Raw genomic sequence first — 22,066 nt, 5'->3', positions numbered from 1 at the left:
TTTCCAATGGGAAGAAAATCTATAGAAAATAATATGACAAATTATCTAGCCATTATTTCTAAGTGATAAAGTTGTATTAACCTGTTCTCTTTTTAAATTTTCCAAATGTTTTATATGAATGAGATTTATTTTAGCAAAGACAAGTCCTTTTCTTAGAAAAATTATTTCTTAAAACTCGTAAGACAAAAGTATGCAATAAAAGGAAAAGATCATAGTGAATGAAGTAAGAACAGTCTTTTATTAGTATCTTGATATAAAGACCAAATGACATTTTATCATATTTTTCATCTCATGGGATAGAGTTTCCTAGGATTTACTATTATTAATGACACCCAAATAATTGAAAACTACTAAATTCTAAAATAAATTTGACTTTACATACTTTTTTTCAATCTTTGATACACATTGTGAAGATTTATTCTGTACTTAGTTGCTAAATAGCAAAAGAGAGTACCATATGCTAGATGCCATGTGACTTAAATAGTACCAGCTGGGGACTGGGGATGTGAGGAGATGCACAAGAAAAAACAGACACAGCCTCTGCCTCCCGTAAATTATCTGGGTAATCTAGTAATCTTCCACCTTCATGGCACAAAGGATAGAAAAATGGAAGCACAGTCCATTCATGGATATATTTCTTTTTATTAGATGCCATCATCATCTCCAATTATGTCTATGTTTTAGATATCTAACACTTAAGATACTTATTGATTACCATAAAACATTAAATGTCAAAATAAATTTTATTGTTGTTGTTGCTCAGTCACCAAGTTGTATCTGATACTTTGCAACTGCATCAACTGCAGCACATCGGGCTTCCCTATCCTTTACTATCTCCCAGAGTTTGCTCAAACTCATGTCCATTGCGTCAGTATTACCATCTAACCACCTCATCCTCTATCACCCCGTTCTCTTGCCCTCAATCTTTCCCAGCATCAGGGTCTTTTCCAGTTTTAGGGGCACTTTACAAATTTTTAAACAAGCTTTCAAAAGGTATTCCAAGAAATATATATTAAGACAAGTTTCTATAAGAATCTCTTATTGAGTGTCAAATTCTTCTGTCCAAAATAGTCAAAAGTTACCTAATTTCTCTGACAATCTTTGTTTAGTGTCCAAACAAGATGCTAGAATTAATATTAACCTGCATGATGGGATGGTGTAAGAATCATGGACTTTGGTAAACACACTCGTTCGGGGCTATGTATCAAGGCCAGTTGGTTGACACCAGCATGCCTCTTATGCGATGACGTCTCATACTGATTACATAAAGGAGAACTGCTAAGCTTCTAGAAAAGTTACCAACTGGGAATCACTGCAAATATGCTTTAGCCAACTAATATTTAGAGACTGAGCTGTAATAAATGCAAAAAGGCAGTATGTTACCATATCTGGCCTACCCTGAGGATTGGACACTTAAATAGTACCAGTTAATTTGAGAGAAAAAGTTATTTTTTGTACTAAAAATATTGTTGAACTCAGGAAAGATGCTGGAAGATTATATGTGAAAAGCTTAACTTTAGAGACATGTATAAAAAGCTCACAATCTGTCGTTTCCATGAATACAATGTACAATTTTTAATTGGATAAGTTTTAAAACTAGTGGGGAAGTGCTTGTTTCTTGCTGTTCAACTAAACCCTAATACAGAACACCTCCATTGTTCTCCTTATACAGAGAAAGCCTACACTCCTTAGATTAACATTTAAATCATTCCATAAAGGGTCAGTTTCAGCCAGACTGTTTTCCCGGGAATATCTGTTTTCCTAGAAATATGATCCTATTTTACTACTTCTAAACTTCTGTTAAAGACATTCCCTTTTCTGTGAATACTGGAAATAGTAATTATTCATATTAAGAAGTTTCTCCTCATAACTAAAAAGAAATTTTAAGGTCAAGTTCAAATGCCATGCTCCCCATGAAGCCTTCCTTAAAAATCACTGTGGGAGGTGACCTCTTCTACTGGACTCCATATGTAGCCACATCCACTTGCTGAGAACTCAGGCCCTTTGCATATGCTCTGCTACTCTGCTCATATGTACACGGTACATATGCTCACTGTACGCGGCTACTCTCGGTAAGCTCTAAACCTCTTTAACCAGTTCCCCAATACTGTACACCAAACCCTGTACAAGGAAAAGACTCAAATATTAAAAGAATAAGGAAAAATAATAAAAAATATTTTATTCCCACTGACTTGCATAGAAAATCCAAATCACTCTGGGATATTTTATTTTACTACAACAGAAGAATTATTATATTTTATTATTATATTTTAGCTAAAATATATAATAAATACATATTATATATAATAAATATAAATATTTATTATATTTTAGCTAAAAATATATGAAGTGTGAGTCATTTAGTCGTCTCTGCCTCTGCGATCCCATGGACTATAGCCCGCCAGGCTCCTCTGTCCATGGGATTCTCCAGGCAAGAATACTGGAGTGGATTCCCATTCCCTTCTCCAGGGGATCTTCCCGACCCAGGTATCGAACGCACATGTCCCACACTGCAGGCAGATTCTTTACCAATTGAGTCACCAGAGAAGCCCCAGAAATATTTAAGACATAAATATTTTCATTTATATTACTCCAGGTTGGCTAATTAGCACAGGTGGATAAATGTATTATTTTAAACTACATTTTCTTTTTACTTGAGGCACAAGAAAATCTCTTTTGTCTGTTTTTCAATTTTAACTCAAATATTTCTATCATTGGGGACAAGATATTTATGAGAAGAAAACTGGATGAATGGCATTTCCTCACCCTCTCACCCTAGTCCTTTTGGACACAGTATTGCCTTAAGTGTTTTTTGTTGTGTTTTTTTTTTTAAGTAAACACAAACAGTAGAGAATAAATAGTCCCAAAGCTATCTAGTGACAAAGCTAAGGTCATAGGAAATAAAGAAAATATCAAAATAAGACAATTTTTCTCTTGTGGTGGAAAATAGAAAATGTCATGTATCTGACTATGTGCATGAGAAAAGGTATTTTTGAAATTGATTCATACTCCATTGGAATTATATAAATCCCTCAAGACAATCAATACTCTCTCCCCAAAATGGAGAAAAAGATTTCTGGACATAAAAATCAACTACTCTTCTAAAAAACTTCTACTACATAAAACCATAACTTAAAAAAAAAAAATCAAGATTGGTGACATCATATAAGATATAAAAATATAAATTTATCTATTTCTTGTTCAAATTAAGATGATTAGCTTGAAATCAATCACCCACTAAACAAATACCGCTGAGCATTTGATCTATGTATCTACATCTATAAATTTATACTAGTTGCAATGGAAGCATAAGATATATAATTCAAGGAGCATGTGTTAAATGAGTTAAAAGCATGAGTTAAATAAGAATAAAAAGATCATAACAGGGATGCTATAAGATATAAAGAGCAAACAAAGTATACACACATAAATGTCACATATTTGGAGAAAAGAGCTACCATTATGGGATGGAATAATAAAGGGGAGTTTGATAAAAGTAATGGTACTTGGGTCAGATCTTGAAGAATAAGTTTGTTATTGTTAAACACAATGCCCAATAAAACAAATTTATCCAAAATATCTATAACTATTATTTTCAGATAGTCTGAAAATACTGGTTCTGAGAAGAAGAGTCTCAGAATTATGATCAATGAGAACTTGAGAGGTAAGAGGATTTGCATCCACCATTTACTGAGTGGCTATCATGTGACAGGCACTACCTTCCAGGTGCTTGAGATAAAGGGGTAAGTAAGTAACAGAAACAGTTTCTGTCCTTACAATACAGTCTAGCAAGGAACACAGAAAGTAAAACAATTATTATTGAATGAACAGTATGGATCAGAGGGAGTCTTTAGAATAGTCAGAGGGAAAGCATTTATTTGTTAGAAAAACTAAAATGAATTAATTTAACAATTTTAGAAAAGAAAGCACTAGTTGGGAAGACCTTTTGGGGTCAAAATTAGGAAGAAGCCAGCAGGTATTTTGCATTCTTTTACAAATAAGAGTGAATAGAAGAAAGGAGGAAAACTGGATTAAAATATCCACCAAAGGCTGTAACTGGATTTGCATCACCCCTGACTAAACTGCCCTGGCAGTGGCTCCTAACCTTTTGGGGATAATCTTAAGAGAAAACCCAATCAACAAAACAAATGATACAGAGTCACTGGGACCCAGGGAGCGCTGCCTCCAGGAAAGTCAGGAAGGAAGTGCTGGTCAGGTCTGCGCCCCAGTGAGGAAGGTGAGGAGACAGAACGTGATGATGTTTTCTCCTATGGACTAGCAAAGTAAGAGTACTAAATCACTCTGTTTCATGACCACCTTGTCTCCTCTATCTGACTGCTCCACCTGGCTGCCTGAAAGGAAGCCTGGACCAGGACCGCAGCCTGCCCCCCACCCAGGGCCCTGTCCCCACTGAGATCAGGAAGAGCTCTCAGAGCAGGGTGGTGCTGGCGGTGGTTTAGTCACTCAGTCAGGTCCAACTCTTTTGTGACGCTATGGGCTGTAGCCCACCAGGCTCCTCTGTCCATGGGATTTCCCAGGCAAGAATACTGGAGTGGGTTGCCATTCCCTTCTCCAGGGGCCCTTCCCGACCCAGGGATGGAACCTGGGTCTCCTGCACTGCAAGCAGATTCTTTACCGACTGAGCCACTGGGGAAGCCGCCATATTACAGGCCTGGGCAGGTGTAACAGTACTGGCCTGAGCTTTTGCTTGTTCTTCTGTCCCCTTCTGAGACCTGAGGCAGCTAGGTCTGCCCAGACGGGGAAATGGAAACAGAAAGAGGTACAGTGATGCAAATTAGTTGGAGGGTCATTTGGAAACACAAAGAAAGAACATGTAGGCTAGTCTTAGAGAAGCCAAGAAGTTTCTAGAAGCTACATTTAAAAGATGAGGAAAAGCTAGTATTTCACGTGATGGGAACAAGACCCTAAGGCAAGAGAAAAGTTCAGCATTGCTGAACTCTGAGTAAGAGGAAGGAAGAGGTGAGAGGTGATATTGCTAAAATGAGGAGACGCAGGTCAAGGTAGAGTTCGATTCCCCCTAAGGCACTGAGGCCTCAAGACTTGATCTGTGTTTAGAGGCACCTCTCAAACCACAGTGTGCAACACTCCCTGGAGGCAGCATGGCCAGATGAGAAGGGCTGCGACCTACGGGCAGGATGGCTGTGGCCTGCGTAAGCGTAGGGACAGAGGAACAGAGAAGGGGACAAGGAGAGATACAGGAGACATAGGATGTGCGTCACATCAAGGATGCACTCCAAGGTTAAGATGACTCCAAGGCTTGGGCTTGGGAAAGCGTATCAAATGGAGATGCATTCTTTGAGATGAAAAATACCAGAAAGAACCTCAGGACAAGAGAAGAGGAAAAAAGAATAACAATAATTGACAGAAAAAATACAAAGGATTTTTTTGTTGTGAGTTGGAGACTTCAGCCCTGCATCAATTCCACCGTCCCCTTGAACTTCTGAACGGGAGACCCAAAGGACTGGAACAATACCTCAGCTGGAGCCGTCAAGTGACTGTCCTCAACCTTTCTACCTTTCAGTGTAGATGCAGATCTAGGCATGAAAATCTGTAACCTTTTCTAGTTCACAGATCAAAAGTTTAGGAGGAAATACAGAATTTTTTATTTAGTCCAGGCTCTTTACTAGTGAAGAACAGTCTCTGCAGCCAGGCTGCCTAGGGTCAAACTCTGTCTGGGTTTTACTAACTGTGTGACCCAAGACAAGTTACATAAGCTCTCTGTGCCTCTGTTAGCTTATTTATAAAATGGACATAATAGTTATGTACTAACACTGGGTTGTCATAAGGAATAAGAGTTAATAAAGGGACTTCCCTGATGGTCCAGTGGCTATGACTCCATGCTCCCAATGCAGGGGGCCCAGGATCGATCCTTGGTGAGGGAACTAGATCCCATATGCTGCAACTAAGGGTTTCCGTGCCACAACTAAGACCTGGAACAGCCAAATCAATAAATATTTTTTTAAACGAATTAATATATGAAAAGTACACAAAACAATGCACACATACAAAGGGCTGTATATGGCTGTATTCTAGATAATACAATTTGTGCATTACTGACATATTTCACATTAGAAAGTGCACGGGACACTTGTGGTACCTAGCTGACTACACTGCTGAGGAGACCTCCTTCCAACCCAAACCCACAAAGATGCTGATAAAATAATAGAAATAAAATAATATATATCAGAGTTGGAAAGAACAAAATCCCAGATATGCTGGAAACCAACAGAAAAGCCAAGGCTGACAGAACAGGAACAGGCAGGGGTGTGACGGGGAAGGCCACGCACCGGGAGGTCAGAGGTCAGCTGGACATAAACTGGGGAGCTGAGAGCTGCTCCTTCACATCCTCGTGAAAGGAGATGTGGCTCTGATCTCACCAAGCAGAGCAAGGCCTTGTAAAGGGCTGGATCCCCAGAGAAAACAGAAACGGGCAGGGCAGCAGTGAAGGGCATTTCCTGCCAGTGCTCTGGGTGGGAATCATGAAAAACAGAAATCCCTGATTTGTGTCACATTTAGCATGCAATCCGATTTTATAGTGATTACATCCTCAACAGAAACAAAACTACTGTGAAGGGACACTTCCAGAATCCAGGAGGAGGAAAAACACACTCCCAATAAAAAGTTAAAATCCAAAGTGAAGCAAACAATCCATTCCAAGGGACAGTCAGCCAACAAAATAAGAGAACCGGCTCCACCAACAACTTGAGACATAAGAACGCACTGAAAAGGGCTTAGTTTTATATATTTAAAATTATTAGCAATAAAGTTAGAAACATATGTACTGTGGAAGAGCAGTCCTCTATGGAAAAAAATAAAAACTTTTAAAACCACCACCTGGCATTTCTACAGTGATGAAATACAGTCCATTAGGATTAGAAAGTCAAAGGACTAAACAGACCAACTAGATCAAATTGAGAAAGAAACTGAAACTAGAAAGTAGACGTGAGGAAAGTACTCAGAATATAACACAAAAAAAAATAGAAACAGAATGAGACACTAAGAGATGGGGGATAAAATAAGAAGCCTCCCAACATGACCACAAGAAGTTTCTGCCGAAGAGAAGAGAAGGAATGAAGAAGTCAAGTGTGAAGTGACAACAATGAAGAACTTTCCTAGTCTGAAGAAGGAATGAATGAGTCTTTGAATTAAAAACAGTCTCAAATAGCATATATAAGACAGTTTAAAACTGTAAAATGACAAAGACAAAGGGGAGATCTTTGAAAAGCAATAAGAGAACTTTAAAAAGAAAAAAAAAAAGCCTACCAAAGAATCATCATTAGAATACCAGAAGCCAGAAGAAATTGGAACTGCATCTTCAAAACACTAATGGAGGGGCTTCCCTGGAGGCTCAGTGATAAAGAATCTGCCCGCCAATTAAGGAAACAGGGGGTCTGATCCCTGATCTGGGAAGATCCCACATGTTGAGGAGCAACTAAGCCCAGAAGCCACAGCTACCGAGCCTACGTGCCACAACTACTGAAGCCTGTGCCCCCCACAAGAGAAGCCACCGCAGTGAGAAGCCTGAGGCCATAACTAGAGAGCAGCCCCTGCTTGCCACAACTAGAGAAAAGCCCGCTCAGTGACAAAAGACCCATGGCCAAAAGTAAAGAATAAACATAAAGTTATACGTTTAAAAAAAAACAACTAATGGACAGTAACTGTAAGCCAGCAGAGGTCAAATAAAGATTTAGATGAGATGGAAAGTTTGCTACTCACAGATCCTCAGTGAAGAGAATGATTCAAAGGTTTGTCTCAGGAAAAGCACTGAATCCAGAGAAGAATCCCATATAAGAACCAATGGCACTGACTGCGGAAACCCCATCCGTTCAAGAATGAAAACTGCTCCCGAGGGGAGGGCTGACAGTTCCTTCCCTCTTTAAGTCCCTACAAGATTTCACTGAATTGTATGATCTGTATACTCATTAACTTGACAGAACAAATGTAGTAAGTACTTGTTTCTCCCCGAATTCAACAGAAATGTTATAAATTTATTAGCTAAATATGTTACTCATTTCATTCATTCAAAATGTGTGTGTGTGTATGGAAGGGGGGAGGGGAGGTTGGACAAGAGCCAAGGGAACACAAGCGCCTACTATGTGCTGTGCACATAGCTTAGGTGCTGAAGATAATCAGTGAATAAAACAGAGCAAAGTTGTTCCCTTTGTGGAGTTTATATTCCAACAGGAGAGGCAGACAGTCAACTCCACACACACACAGAGGAAGGTTGGTAAGTAACAAAGAGAAGAACACCACAAGGCAGGGGACGCAGAGAGTCTGAGTCGGACGTTGAGACAGGACTTGGTATCAATAATGTCATGGCAGAAAGAGCCCACAAAGTGTAACTAAGAGAATTTTAAAAGGAGGTGACTCACGAAGATGAGGATGGTGAGTGGACAGACAGGCAGGCAGGACCACCCTGGGACAGGGGGCAAAGGGAGGGGACGGTGGGAACTGCAGGCATAGGCTAGGGCCCTGGGCCCATAGAGAGGGGAGTCCAGCCACAAGTAGACCACAGCCATGCAGGAGGGAGCGGGGTGACCCCAACCGACCCCTCCTCCCACCCTTTCCCCATCTCCTGACAAGATCTCTGTCAGCTGGAGCCAATCAGAGGGCCAAGGGCAAAGAAGCCTTAAGAATGCTTCTAAAGTTGATAGTGATCAAGGGCCCAGGGCATCAGGCAAGGTTCTGCTGGAGCAAGGGGGAGGGGGTCAGGGAAAGTCCTGGAGAAAAGCCTTCCAGGCAGAAGGGCCAGCACACCCAGGCAGCTCTGAGGGACAGCAAGGCCAGTGAGGCTGCAGAGAGGCAGGCAGGCGATGAGGACAGGGAGGTGAGACGGGTCAGGAAGACTCTGTAGATCATTAGAGGGACTTCATCTTTGACTCTAAGTGAGAAGACTTGGAAGCAAAGGATGTTTTGAGCTAAGAGTATCAACCCGCTAATGCTTTAGAAGGATCCCTGGGGCAGGAACTGCAGAGACATGGGTGGGATTTGAATCAGGAGGCTGTTTTTAATAGCGCTCAAAGGAGATGAGGGTGGCTTGGACTGGTATGGCAACAGTGAGGGGGTGATAAGACTCTTAACTCAAAGTCCAGGAGTTTGACTAAAGCTGTAAGTGGGTTGAATAAAAGTGCTTTTCAAGATTTTTTTCTTTTTGGTAACTAAAACATGATAATGTTTTCAACCAGGGATTTATTATACACATTAAGCAATGAAGTGCATGTATTAAACTTGGCATGTAAAGTAAAATATCTTTTTAGGAAAGTTACTTATAAGTATATATCAATAGGTTCAAAAACATTAATATATTTTTACCCATTAATCTCATTGCCAAGAATCCTATGGTAATAAAGTCATGTGATCAAATATAAGTCATGTGATCAAATACAACATTATTTACAATGGTCAAAACCTGGCTATTACACCTAAGGGTAAATTTAGAGTTGTCAGGTAGAACAGATTGACTACATGGCCTTCAGGAAGTCTTCCAAAAGTTTTATAAGTTTGAGTGATTTTATTCATTTTTGCAACCAGGTTTTTGGTAAAGATAAAATTGTAGCGATTTCAATACTGCATTCATTACACCTTGAATGATGTGTTGTCCATGTCAAATATATAACTTTAGCATTAATCCAGGTAGAAATCAGGTTTAAGGTCCTCTCGTGAAAACGATAGTGACTCAGATAGTAAAGAATCTGCCTGCAATGTGGGAGACCCAGGTTCAATCTCTGGGTCAGGAAGATCCCCCGGAGAAGCAAACAGCTACCCACTCCAGTATTCTTGCCTGGAGCCCATGGACAGAGGAGCCTGATGGGCTAGAGTCCATGGGGGTCACAAAGAGTCAGACACAACTGAATGACTAACACACACATGAAAACAAAAGTATTACTTTAACAGAGGACCAAAAGACACAGTGTTTGGTCAAACGTGTTCACAGGGATCATGGGGAGAAGAACCGTAAATAAACCTAAAAAATCAGTTTGTGATCAGGTTAAGAATGTCCTTAAATGCCAAGATAAAAAGTTTGTATTTTATTCTGCAGTTTCAAGGACACTTAAAAGTTCTCAGGCAAAAAAAAAAAAAAAAAAAACCCACATTTATAATCATTTTTAAACTAACTTTCTAAAATTAACCTGGCACCAATCATGCAGTATTTCACAGCATTTGAGCTGGAAGAGTTCCTGAAAGCCTTCTGACTCAATCCCCTTTAAGCATGAAATGCAGGGGGGGTTCCCAGAAGGCAGGGAGAGTAAAGGGCAGGTGCTGCAGTGATCCGGACACAGGCGGCCCAGAGCGGAATGTGTACCATAGAAGATGCAGTAAGAAAGAGGGCGTGGAGTCTTCAAGTTCACATTCATACAATTTTGTACCAAAACATAAACCAACTAACAATCCCAACCACAAGATCTGGATTCTGTCCACAAACATTTTAGTCTTCCTCTTGAGATGTCACTGGAAACCTACGTAGGCAGTTTGGAGTAGGATGTGTATCTATCAGCTCCTTTTAATAAAACTCATGTGCCAGGTTATTCTGTACAGTCCCTTGGCATTGAGAAGACTCAGTTACCTTCAAAACTAACTCCATTCATAAAATTATCTCAACTCTATTTCCTGAGTGTGTGTTGTTCTATTTATCTACACCAGTCTTTCAGAAAATAATGTCTATAATCATTCACGTGTAAACCCACTGACTTTTACTGCAGATACATGAAATAGTGCTGTCAGATCACAAACATTTTTCAAAGTTTCCCAGATGTCACTGTGCAAAGTGAACTCACTCTTGGTACTGAATACCATGTATGTCTCTAAGAACACAACTGATGCATGCCATCATTATGACTGACAAGTCATACAGATGATCTGAACCAAGACATCTGACTCAAGGTTCAAAAGAAAAAAAAAAAAAAATTTGGTTGTAATTCTGATATAATTTCTTACTTTGGCTCAGAAGAAAAAAAATAATCTTTACATTTCACTTCACTCCGTACAGTTTCCGTATCTTTTTAAATGTTGTTAGTATCTCAGCTGAGTTTTGATGATTCTTGGTGAAGATGGTATTTTAAAAGCCCATTGATAGTCACAGTTGCCTAAGTCTGTAACCAAACTAAAAGCCACTGATATACTCCACATAGGTGAATTCTAGGCTTATGTGAATTAAATATAATGAGGCTGTTATTATTTAAAAGCCCATTGAACATAAACAGTACTAAGTAATAAAATATTCCAGCTAGCAGTTAATAATCAAAATGACTGCTATCCTTCCCAAGCTGTCATCACTCATATAAATAATTGTCTGCTGAACTGAAGTAAAGTGACGCCTGAGGTGCATCTGGAAAGATACAGAACTTTTATGCTCAGTTTACTCTGATATCAACATTTCTTCACCTTCCCTGGGCACATACAAACTCGATCATTATTAAAATTGATACAGTCATAATCTCATAGACAACTAAGTTGATTAAATTTTAGTGAAGTTATTTACAAACATATCATAGCTGAAGTCTAAAGCAACTGTTAAGAGTCTCAAGTCTAAGGCACACTATAACTGTTTAATTTACAAAGTAATCAACTTTTTCTCAAAACCTAATTTGCATATTAGATTTTATATTGGGATTTTTGTATTTTGCACTGGGTTGTATTTTGATTTCTGGAGTATTTATAATTAACTCTTGGTAATTCATAACTAAAGGCATAAAAATTTACTTTTGAAAAGGAGATTAATCATTAGACAAGTTCATGTATACATTCACAGAATGGCAAAGAACAAGACCTTGGAACTGCAGACCCCTTCATTTTACAGAGAAACTAAACCTCTGAGAAATTAACTGTCCCGCTTAAAAGTAACAACTAATAAGTGGCAGAACAAGGATTCAAATCTAAGACAATTTGACTCCAAAACCCAAGTCTTCTGGGATTCATAAACAGAGCTCTCACTGCATAGCCAAAATGAATTACAGCCCCAGAAGGTTAACTTTGTTTTTCAAATACAATTCTGAATTCAAAACCAAAAATTATCTGTAATGTATAACCAACAAGGGTGAACATCTATGATGATGGGTATCTTAAAGAGTGGGGTTTTATTTTTTTTTACCTTGAGCCATGTCATACTCCTTGATCATCTTGAGAAAGTTGGAAATTTCTCTATCGAGTCTCTGTTGGCATATCTGTGCTTTCTGGAAAAGAAAACAAAAGAAAAGTTAAATACAGGATTTTTACAGTACATATGCTTTTATGTTGCTATTGAAACTTTTTATCTCACAGGTTGATATACTGTAATAATTGAGACATGTTCCTAACAGAGAGAAAAGGGTGAGAGAAAACCGCCTTAGAAACTGAATATAACCATGTACAAATTAATAAAAACAATTCTGAATTTTAAATACATTGAACATGTCAAGTAGATACTACACAACTTTATCAATTACTTCTAATAACTCATTACACAATATATATCTGACAGCTTTCTGATTTATTCACACTTAGTAGGCTTGATTAAATTCATCGAGAAATTATAAAATGCACTCATTAAGAATATTTTTTAGAAATTGTTTTTGTTTGAAAAAATCCAGATGGTACTAACATTTGGAGACCTCAACCGGATTTTCGTTCAGCAAATCTAAGTGAGCACAGCCCCCACATAGTCAGAACAGTAGGACATTGTTTCAGTCAGTGAAAGCTTATGAAAATAAGGTAAAGCAGTCTTCCATGTAATCTGAAATTTCTACATATTTAGATCCCTAAAAGCAAAACATACAGAGTTTCATGATGTAAACTGCACCCCATTTTAGTATAGATTTGTAAGTCCAAAAATGAAAAATCAGGTAAATCTAACAATGTAATTCTGAAATAAGTTTTTTTTAGTTTCCCTTTAAAGCAAACTAAGAAGCAAGAAGAAGAAGCAAGAAAATCATCATTGTAAAGTTGGTTGGTTATGGCAATAAGAAAATATTCTGAGAACCTTGACCTTATCAAGATTATCACACTATTGGAGGTTGAGTAATACATTAAGCCTATGAGTTCTTCTCTGGTTGCTCAGTGGTAAAGAATCCGTCTGCCAAGCAGGAGACCAGGGTTTGATCCCTAGATCGAGAAGATCCCCTGGAGGAGGAAATGGCAATCCATTGCAGTATTCTTACCTGGAGAATCCCATGGACAGAGGAGCCTGGCGGGCTACAGTCCAAGGTGCAGCAAAGAGTCGGACATGATTGAGCATGCACGCATGAATATTCTCTACTTTGTACTCCTAACATCAACTGGCTCATCACCAACATTTTTACTCCCCTTAAATCAGACCTATGTGCCAAGGTGATAGAGGAACGCATGCTTCCCACCTGATAAATCTTTCAGTGATTCAGCTCAGCTCAACCACAGCAGAATTAATCACAGTACCACATTAGTGACAGGCAATGTTCTCTCTAAAATGTACATTACTCCATTTTGAGAGTTCCAACAACATAAAAATGCGGTTCATTTTTTTTGGGGGGGAGGGGGATAGGAAGAATACCTACATTGTGCCAATACCTTTCCATGCCACCACAAAAACAGAAACGATATGCTGGGTAATTCTTTCAGACACAGTCTTTAAATACACATTTAAGGCAAGACAAAAGTCGATCAGGGGCCACTGAAAACATGCACTGCACAACCAAATGTATCACTCATAATTTATTAATAGAAAATTGTCATTTCACTCTGTACATATTTAATACCCCTGCCCATGTGCACGTCAATACTACTGTTTTCTGTCTCTCTTTTTTCCTATGGTGAAAAGTTCACTGGGTGCACAAAAGCAAACACTAGCTTCATTTGCAGACTGTGAGTGTATAATCGTAGTTCCTGTGGTTACAATTAAAGACAAGAAATACTCTCCTGCATCATCCTCAAATACCGGATTTACATTCATCATCCTTCAGCATCTCTAAAAGCAAAAAAATTTACCCTGATCCACAATTTACTTAAGAGTTACTCGGCAGATCAGCTGGAGAAGATTCCATCTACACATGCTGTTTCATAGTTGTATACAAACAGGTATCTGCTATTCTAAACAATTAATGTCATTTAATTGATGCTAAGAAGCAGCAGCGTTATAAACACTATTTTTAAAAATCCACATTCTCCAATTTGTCATCAGTTCCTCTTAGTGCCTATTGGTTATATCGTACAAAAACCTAAAAATCTAATAGTGTGTGCATGCTCAGTCTCTCAGTCATGTTCAACTCTGCCACCCCATAGACTATAGCCCACGTCTGTCCATGGAATTCTCCAGGCAGGAATACTGGAGTGGGTTGCCATTTCCTTCTCCAGGGGATCTTCCTGACCTGGGGATCGAGCCCGGGTTTCCCGCATTGCAGGCAGATTCTTTACCGTCGGAGCCACCAAGGATTTAGGAAGGTTAATGTTCATACATTCTTCGCAGAGCCCAGCATGGTGTCTCACTGACTTCTATGCTATACTCCTTATGTCAGGGACTCTTCTTAGGTTTCCATTTTTATTGACTCTACATAAATGAGCTCTCATGCAAGCTGTGTTCTTATAGCTGAAGTGTGACAGTATTTCATACCCAGGATACCTGGGCACAGAACCCAAGAACAGGAGCACACCCACAGACCTCGGCCACAGAGGGCTGCAGATGCCTGGGTGAGCAGCTGGGCCCCACTCAGGACACAGGTCTCCTGCTGCTACTTCTTCCCATCCAGTTCTGCTGTTGGTTTTAAGTTGATGTTAAACTACTTTCTCAATCCTGATATACAAGACAGTTCAAAAATGTGTATCAATGGAATAGGCATCTACAGAGGAGTGGTTAGGGTAGGAGACGGGTCATTAATTCCAGCCTATTTGCCACATACAGACAATCCCACAGTTGGTTAATTGAGAGCCAAAGCATTAGTAGATATAAATTACTACATATAAAATAAACAATAAGGTCCTACTGTTCAGCACAGGCAACTATATTCAATATCCCGTAATAAACCATAATGGAAAACAGTAAGAAAAGGTATGTATGTAAATGTACAACTGAATTACTTTGATGTACACCAGAAACTAACATAACACTGTAAATCAATTACACTTCAATTTTTAAAAAAGGACCAAAGCAGACTGCCTTCTACTCATCAATAAAAAGAAACTACTGATACACACAGCATCGTGGGTGAAAGATGACAGGCACCAAAGAGACATATGGTGTGATTCCATGTAGCTGGAATCCTAGAATGGGCAAAGCTGACAAAGACTGTGATGACAGAGCAGCTCAGTGGCTGCCTGAGAACACTGTCTGGAAGGGGAATGGAGATCTTTTTGAGATGATGAAAACATTCCACACCTGGATAGGAGTGGTGGCTGCTCAGGGTATTTGTCAAAACACATCAAACTGAAGATGCTACAATGCCCTCGTTTTAACAGAAAAATTGTACCTTAATAACATTAATTTAAACTTTAAAATTAATGGATTGTAGAACCCAGATAACCTTCCTCTGCAGACAACAGCCAGCATCCTGAGCCCTGAAGCCCCGTACTGATATCCAAACTTTCCAAACTCCAGTCAAATCCACTTCAAGGATAACCCCATACTCCATCTTCCCTCAGTCTAAGCCAGTCCACGGCATGCTGATTCTTTCTGGTACCTGGTGATTTGTAATATTCTTAATGTTGTATTCTGTATTAGTTATTTACACAAAGTGTGTGTATATATACATATATATATATAGAGAGAGAGAGAGAATGAGAAAGACAATTCTCCCTCACTTACTAATCAGTCCTAGAGTCCACGTTTTCTCCCTTTTCCAGTCTCAAAGCAACAACTGCTAATACTTTCGCATCTTCCCTAGGATGATATCACCTACTCAACTGTACATCCCTGATTTCTTTCTCCCATGTAGAAGCATATTGTTGTTGTGTAGTCGATAAGTCATGTCCAACTCTTTGCAACCCTGTTGGGGTCCTTTAATGGACTGGAACCTGGTGGTCCAGAGTCGACGATGAGAAAGTGAAAGAAGGAAAGAGGCCAATATTCCCTGGGTTACGCAGCCGGCCTTCGTGCTCCAGAGAATCAGCCAGGCTCCTCTGTCCATGGGATTTCCCAGGTAAGAATACTAGAGTTGGTTGCCATTTCCTTCTCCAGGGGATCTTCCAAATGCAGGGATTGAACCCACTTCTGCTGCTTGGCAGGTGGGTTCTTTACCACTGAGCCAAGGGAAGCCCAGAAGCATATTACATATTAGATTTTTACACTATGTCCTATTCACTTAGCTGTAAATCTTAAACATATCTATCTATCTATATATGTATATACCTGCCTGATATCTTGTATGGATACCACTCATCAGCTTTGAGTTGATGTACACTCATCTTCCTGCACATTCACTTTAATTAGGAATCATTTATTCTTTAGTCAAGAAAGTCTGACATCACTTTCTCATATGTTTAGAAGTTTGCATCATCTGTTCATTACTTCTTATAACACAGGTATAGTTCAGAGCTTTTAAGAATCAAGATATCCTCAATGAATAAAACCCCCACTTTCCTAGTGCCACCTCAAATATAAAAGCCCATACCAGTTTGATCCAAAAGAACTTTCTATGATGATTGAAACATTCTATATCTGCATTCTCCAAGCTGACAGCCACATGTAACTACTGAGTACTTGCTCAGGTCAGTCACTCAGTTGTGTCCAACTCAGCAACCCTATCAACTGTAGCACACCAGACTTCGATGTTCATCACCAACTCCTAGAGCTTGCTCAAGCTCATGTCCATCGAGTCGGTGATGCCATCCAACCATCTCATCCTCTGCCGTCCCCTTCTCCTCCCACCTTCAATCTTTCCCAGCGTCAGGGTCTTTTCAAATGAGTCAGCTCTTCTCATCAGGTGGCCAAAGTATTGGAGTTTCAGCTTCAGCATCAATCCTTCCAATGAACACCCAGGACTGATCTCCTTTAGGATGGACTGGTTGGATATCCTGGCAGTCCAAGGGACTCTCAAGAGTCTTCTTCATCACCACAGTTCAAAAGCATCAATTCCTCGCACTCAGCTTTCTTTATAGTCCAACTCTCACATCCATACATGACTCCTGGAAAAACCATAGCCTTAACTAGGCGGACCTTTGTTGGCAAAGTAATGTCTCTGCTTTTTAATATGCTATCTAAGTTGGTCATAACTTTTCTTCCAAGGAGCAAGTGTCTTTTAATTTCATGGCTGCAGTCACCATCTGCAGTGATTCTGGAGCCCCCCAAAGCAAAGTCTCTGTTTCCATTGTTTTGCCATCTATTTGCAATGAAGTGATGGGACCGGATGCTGTGATCTAAGTTTTTTGAATGTTGAGTTTTAAGCCAACATTTTTACTCTCCTCTTTCACTTTCATCAAGAGGCTCTTTAGTCTTCTTCGTTTTCTGCCTTAAGGGTGGTGTTATTTGCATAGCTGAAGTTATTGATATTTCTCCCGGCAATCTTAATTCCAACATGTGCTTCAACCAGTCCGGCATTTCACATGATGTACTCTGCATATAAGTTAAATAAGCAGGGTGACAATATACAGCCTTGATGCACTCCTTTCCCAATTTGGAGCCAGTCTGTTGTTCCACGTCCAGTTCTAACTGCTGCCTCTTGACCTTCATACAGATTTCTCAGGAGACAGGTAAGGTGGTTTGGTATTCACATCTCTTTAAGAACTTTTCCACAGTTTGTTGTGATCCACACAGTCAAAGGCTTTGGTGTAGTCAATAAAGCATAGGTAGATATTTTTCTGGAACTCTCTTGCTTTTCTGATGACCCGACGGATGTTGGCAATTTGATCTCTGGATCCTCTGTCTTTTCTAAATCCAGCTCGAACATCTGAAGTTCATGGTTCACATACTGTTGAAGCCTGGCCTGGAGAATTTTGAGCATTACTTTGCTACTGTGTGAGATGAGTGCAATTGTGTGGCAGTATGAACTTTCTTTGGCATCACTTTTCTTTGGGCTTCCCTGGTGGCTCAGATGGTAAAGCGTCTGCCTGCAATGTGGGAGACCCGGGTTCAATTCCTGGGTTGGGAAGATCCTCTGGAGAAGGAAATGGCAACCCATTCCAGTACCCTTGCCTGGAAAATCCCATGGACAGAGGAACCTGGTAGGCTACAGTCCATGGGGTTGCAAAGAGTTGGACATGACTGAGAAACTTCACTTTCACTTCTTTGGGATTAGAATGAAAACTGACCTTTTCCTGTCCTGTGGCCACTGCTGAGTTTTCCAAATTTGCTGGCATATTGAGTGCAGCACTTTCACAGCATCATCTTTTAGCATTTGAAATAGTTCAGCTGAAATTCCATCACCTCCACTAGCTTTGTTCATAGTTATGCTTCCTAAGGCCCACTTGACTTCGCATTCCAGGATGTCTGGCTCTAGGCGAGTGATCACATCATTGTGGTTATCTCGGTCAAAAAGATCTTTTTTGTACAGTTCTACTGTGTATTCTTGTCATCACTTATTATTATCTTCTGCTTCTGTTACGTCCATACCATTTCTGTCCTTTATTGTGCCCATCTCTGCATGAAATGTTCCCTTGATATCTCTAATTTTCCTGAAGAGATCTCTAGTCCTTCCCATTCTATTGTTTTCCTCTATTTCTTTGCATTGATCACTGAGGAAGGCTTTCTTATCTCTCCTTGCTACTCTTTGGAACTCTGCCTTCAAATGGGTATATCTTTCTTCTCCTCCTTTGCCTTTTGCTTCTCTTTTCTCAGCTATTTGTAAGGCCTCCTAGGACAACCATTTTGCCTTTCTGTGTATCTTTTTCTTGGGGATGGTCTTGATCCCTGCCTCCTGCACAATGTCAGGATCCTCCGTCCATAGTTCTTCAGACACTCTATCAGATCTAACCCCTTGAATCTATTTCTCACTTCCACCGTATAATCATAAGGGATTTAATTTAGATCATACCTGAATGGTCTAGTGGTTTTCCCTACTTTCTTCAATTTAAGTCTGAATTTGGCAATAAGGAGTTCATGATCTGAGCCACAGTTAGCTCCCAGTCTTGTTTTTGCTGACTGTATAGAGTTTCTCCACCTTTGGCTGCAAAGAAAATAATCAATCTGATTTTGGTGTTGACCATCTGGTGATGTCCATGTGTAGAGTATTCTCTTGTGTTGTTGGAAGAGGGTGTTTGCTATGACGAGTGTGTTCCCTTGGCAAAACTGTATTACCCTTTGCCCTGCTTCATTCTGTACTCCAAGGCCAAATTTGCCGGTTACTCCAGGTGTTTCTTGACTTCCTACTTTTGCATTCCTGTCCCCTATAATGAAAAGGACATCTTTTTGGGGTGTTAGTTCTAGAAGGTCTTGTAGGTCTTCATAGAACCATTCAACTTCAGCTTCTTCAGCATTACTGGTCAGGGCACAGACTTGGATTACTGACACTGAATGGTTTGCCTTGGAAACGAACAGACACCATTCTGTCGTTTTTGAGATTACATCCAAGTACCACCTTTAGCTTGCAAGATGGCGGAGAGAAGGACATGTGCTCATCTTCTCTTGTGAGAACTCCAAAATTACAACTCACTGCTGAACAACTGTTAGAATCAAACCCCATACCTGCCAGAAATGCTCAGAGGGCTCAAACAAAACCTTGTACGCATCAGGAGACCCCACAGAGACTGAGCCAGAACTGCCTTTGAGTGTTAGAGTGTCTCCAGCGGGGGTACAGGTCAGCAACGGCCTGCAGCAGGGGCAGGGGCTCTGGGTGCAGCAGACCTGGGTATGACATAAGCCCTCTTAGAGGAGGTCGCTACTAACCCCACCACAGAGCCACCAGAACTTATGCAGGACTGGGGAAACAGACTCCTGGAGGGCACAAACAAAACCTTGTGTGCACCAGGACCCAGGAGAAAGGAGCAATGACCCCACAAGAAATTGACCCAGGCTTGCCCGTGAGTGTCCAGGAGTCTCCAGCGGAGGTGTGGGTCGGCGGTGGCCTGCTGCAGGGTTGGGGCACTCGGTGCAGCAGTGCATGCTTGGGACATTTTGAAGGAGGTCACCGTTATCTTCATTACCTCCACCACAGTTTGGCCTCAAGTGAAACAGGGAGGGAACACAGCCCCGCCCATCAACAGAAAATTAGATTAAAGATTTATGGAGCATGGCCCCACCCACCAAAACAAGACCCAGTTTCCCCCTCAGTCAGTCTCTCCCATCAGGGAGCTTCCATAAGCCTCTTATCTTTCTCCATCAGAGGCCAGACAAAATGAAAACCACAATCACAGAAAACTAAGCAAACTGATCACATGGACCACAGCGCTGTCTAACTCAATGACACTATGAGCCATGCCATGTAGGGCCCCCCAAGACGGACTGGTGATGGTGGAGAGTTCTGACAAAATGTGGTCCACTGGAAAAGGGAATGGCAAACCACTTCAGTATTCTTGCCTTGAGAACCCCATGAACAGTATGAAAAGGCAAAAAGACAGGACACTCAAAGATGTTCGGTAGGTGCCCAATATGCTACTGGAAAACAGTGGGAAAATAACTCCAGGAAGAATGAAGAGACAGAGCCAAAGTAAAAACAACACCCAGTTGTGGATGTGACTGGTGATGGAAGTCAAGTTTGATGCTGTAAAGAACAATATCGCATAGGAACCTGGAATGTTAGGTCCATGAATCAAGGTAAATTGGAAGTGGTCAAATAGGAGATGGCAAGAATGAACAGCAACATTTTAAGAATCAGTGAACTAAAATTAACTGGAATGGGTGAATTTTAACTCAGATGACCACTATGTCTACTAATGCGGGCAAGAAGCCCTTAGAAGAAATGGAGTATCCCTCATAGTCAACAAAAGAGTCCAAAATGCTGAACACTTGAAATGTGGCTAATTAAAATAAGGAACTAGGTCTTCCCTGGTGGCTCAGTGGTAAAGAATCCACCTGCCAATGCAGGAGACACAGGTTAGATTCCAGGTCAAGGTAAGATCCCACATGTCACAGAGCAACTAAGCCCATGTGCCACTACTGTTCAGCTTGTGCTTTAAAGACCAGGAACTGCAACTACTGAAGCCCATGAGCCCTAGAGCCTGTGCTCTGCAATGAGAGAAGCCACCACAACGAGAAGCTGGCGCACTGCAACTGGATAGTAGCTCCTGCTTGCTACAACTAGAGCAATGAAGACCCAGCACAGCTCCGAAAATTAAATTTAAAAAAAGTTACTGGATTTTTCATTTAATTCATTTAAATGTAAATAGTCACATGTTTCTAGTAGCAATCATATTAGACAGTAAAGTTCTATACCAACACCTGCTTGAAAATCTCTCCCAGTTTTTATTTCTGAACTATTTTCAAGTTGCCATGAAGGCAACGACTGTAAGGCCAATACAATATTTTTATGATTTGTCTTACACTTTTCTCCCTGTAGGCCAAACCTCAAGACAGTGACAGACTGAGGGCTAAGACAAAATGTTTTAAGTTTCTGAAGACCCCTCATTGAAGAGGTATAATGGGACCAAGAGCATCCTGTGACATAGTCACTCTGTGGACACTCCCCTAATTCCCCAATTTCTTGTAAGTCTACTTACTTGTTCAAAAGCATGTTGAGGGAATGAGGTTAATTATATGTTAATTCAGGTAGTTTCAGAACATTCCAGTCCGAGAGTTCCTCATTTCCTTTAGAAAGTCTATAGACATCTAGAATAGATCTATTTCACGAATTGGTCCCAGTATTTCTCTGCAACCTAAGAGTCCAAGGACTGAGGGTGTTCTGGAGCAGGTCTACCACAAGCTGTAATTCAGGCTCATGTCAGATTTTACCTTTTCTGACCAACCTCCAGAAACTGAGAAAGAGTGAAGATTCCCAGAATTAGCATTCCACTTCTGCTAGAAAGAGGTAAGTGTAAACCTGCAAAACCTCAAGTACTTAACACTGGCTCAAACTCTCATTGACTTCAGGTGCTATAAAATCTAAAAGGCAAAAACCTCATGACTTTAAAGTTAACATAAGAACACAATATTCAACTAAGAAATAAAAGGTAAAGTTGTGCTTGATAACTCTAAAATTTGAAAAGGAAGCTAAAGAAGAAACATTTCTTCAAGAAA

The 22,066-nt window shown here is 40.3% G+C and overlaps 1 protein-coding gene across 2 annotated transcripts in view; it reads right to left on the bottom strand.

Moving 5' to 3' along the window:
* Positions 1-22,066, bottom strand: part of OSBPL1A (oxysterol binding protein like 1A) — a 213,259-nt gene that overhangs the window by 121,800 nt on the left and 69,393 nt on the right. For both annotated transcript variants that reach the window (XM_043889695.1, XM_043889696.1), the window contains exon 15: positions 12,110-12,191. In XM_043889695.1, coding sequence (XP_043745630.1) covers positions 12,110-12,191 — 82 coding nt within the window. The remainder of the gene's footprint in view (positions 1-12,109; positions 12,192-22,066) is intronic.

Source organism: Cervus elaphus, chromosome 27 (genome assembly GCF_910594005.1).
Source record: "Cervus elaphus chromosome 27, mCerEla1.1, whole genome shotgun sequence".
NCBI lineage: Eukaryota > Metazoa > Chordata > Mammalia > Artiodactyla > Cervidae > Cervus > Cervus elaphus.
Note: the sequence above shows the minus strand (reverse complement) of the source record. Positions and strands in the feature narration are given on the sequence as shown.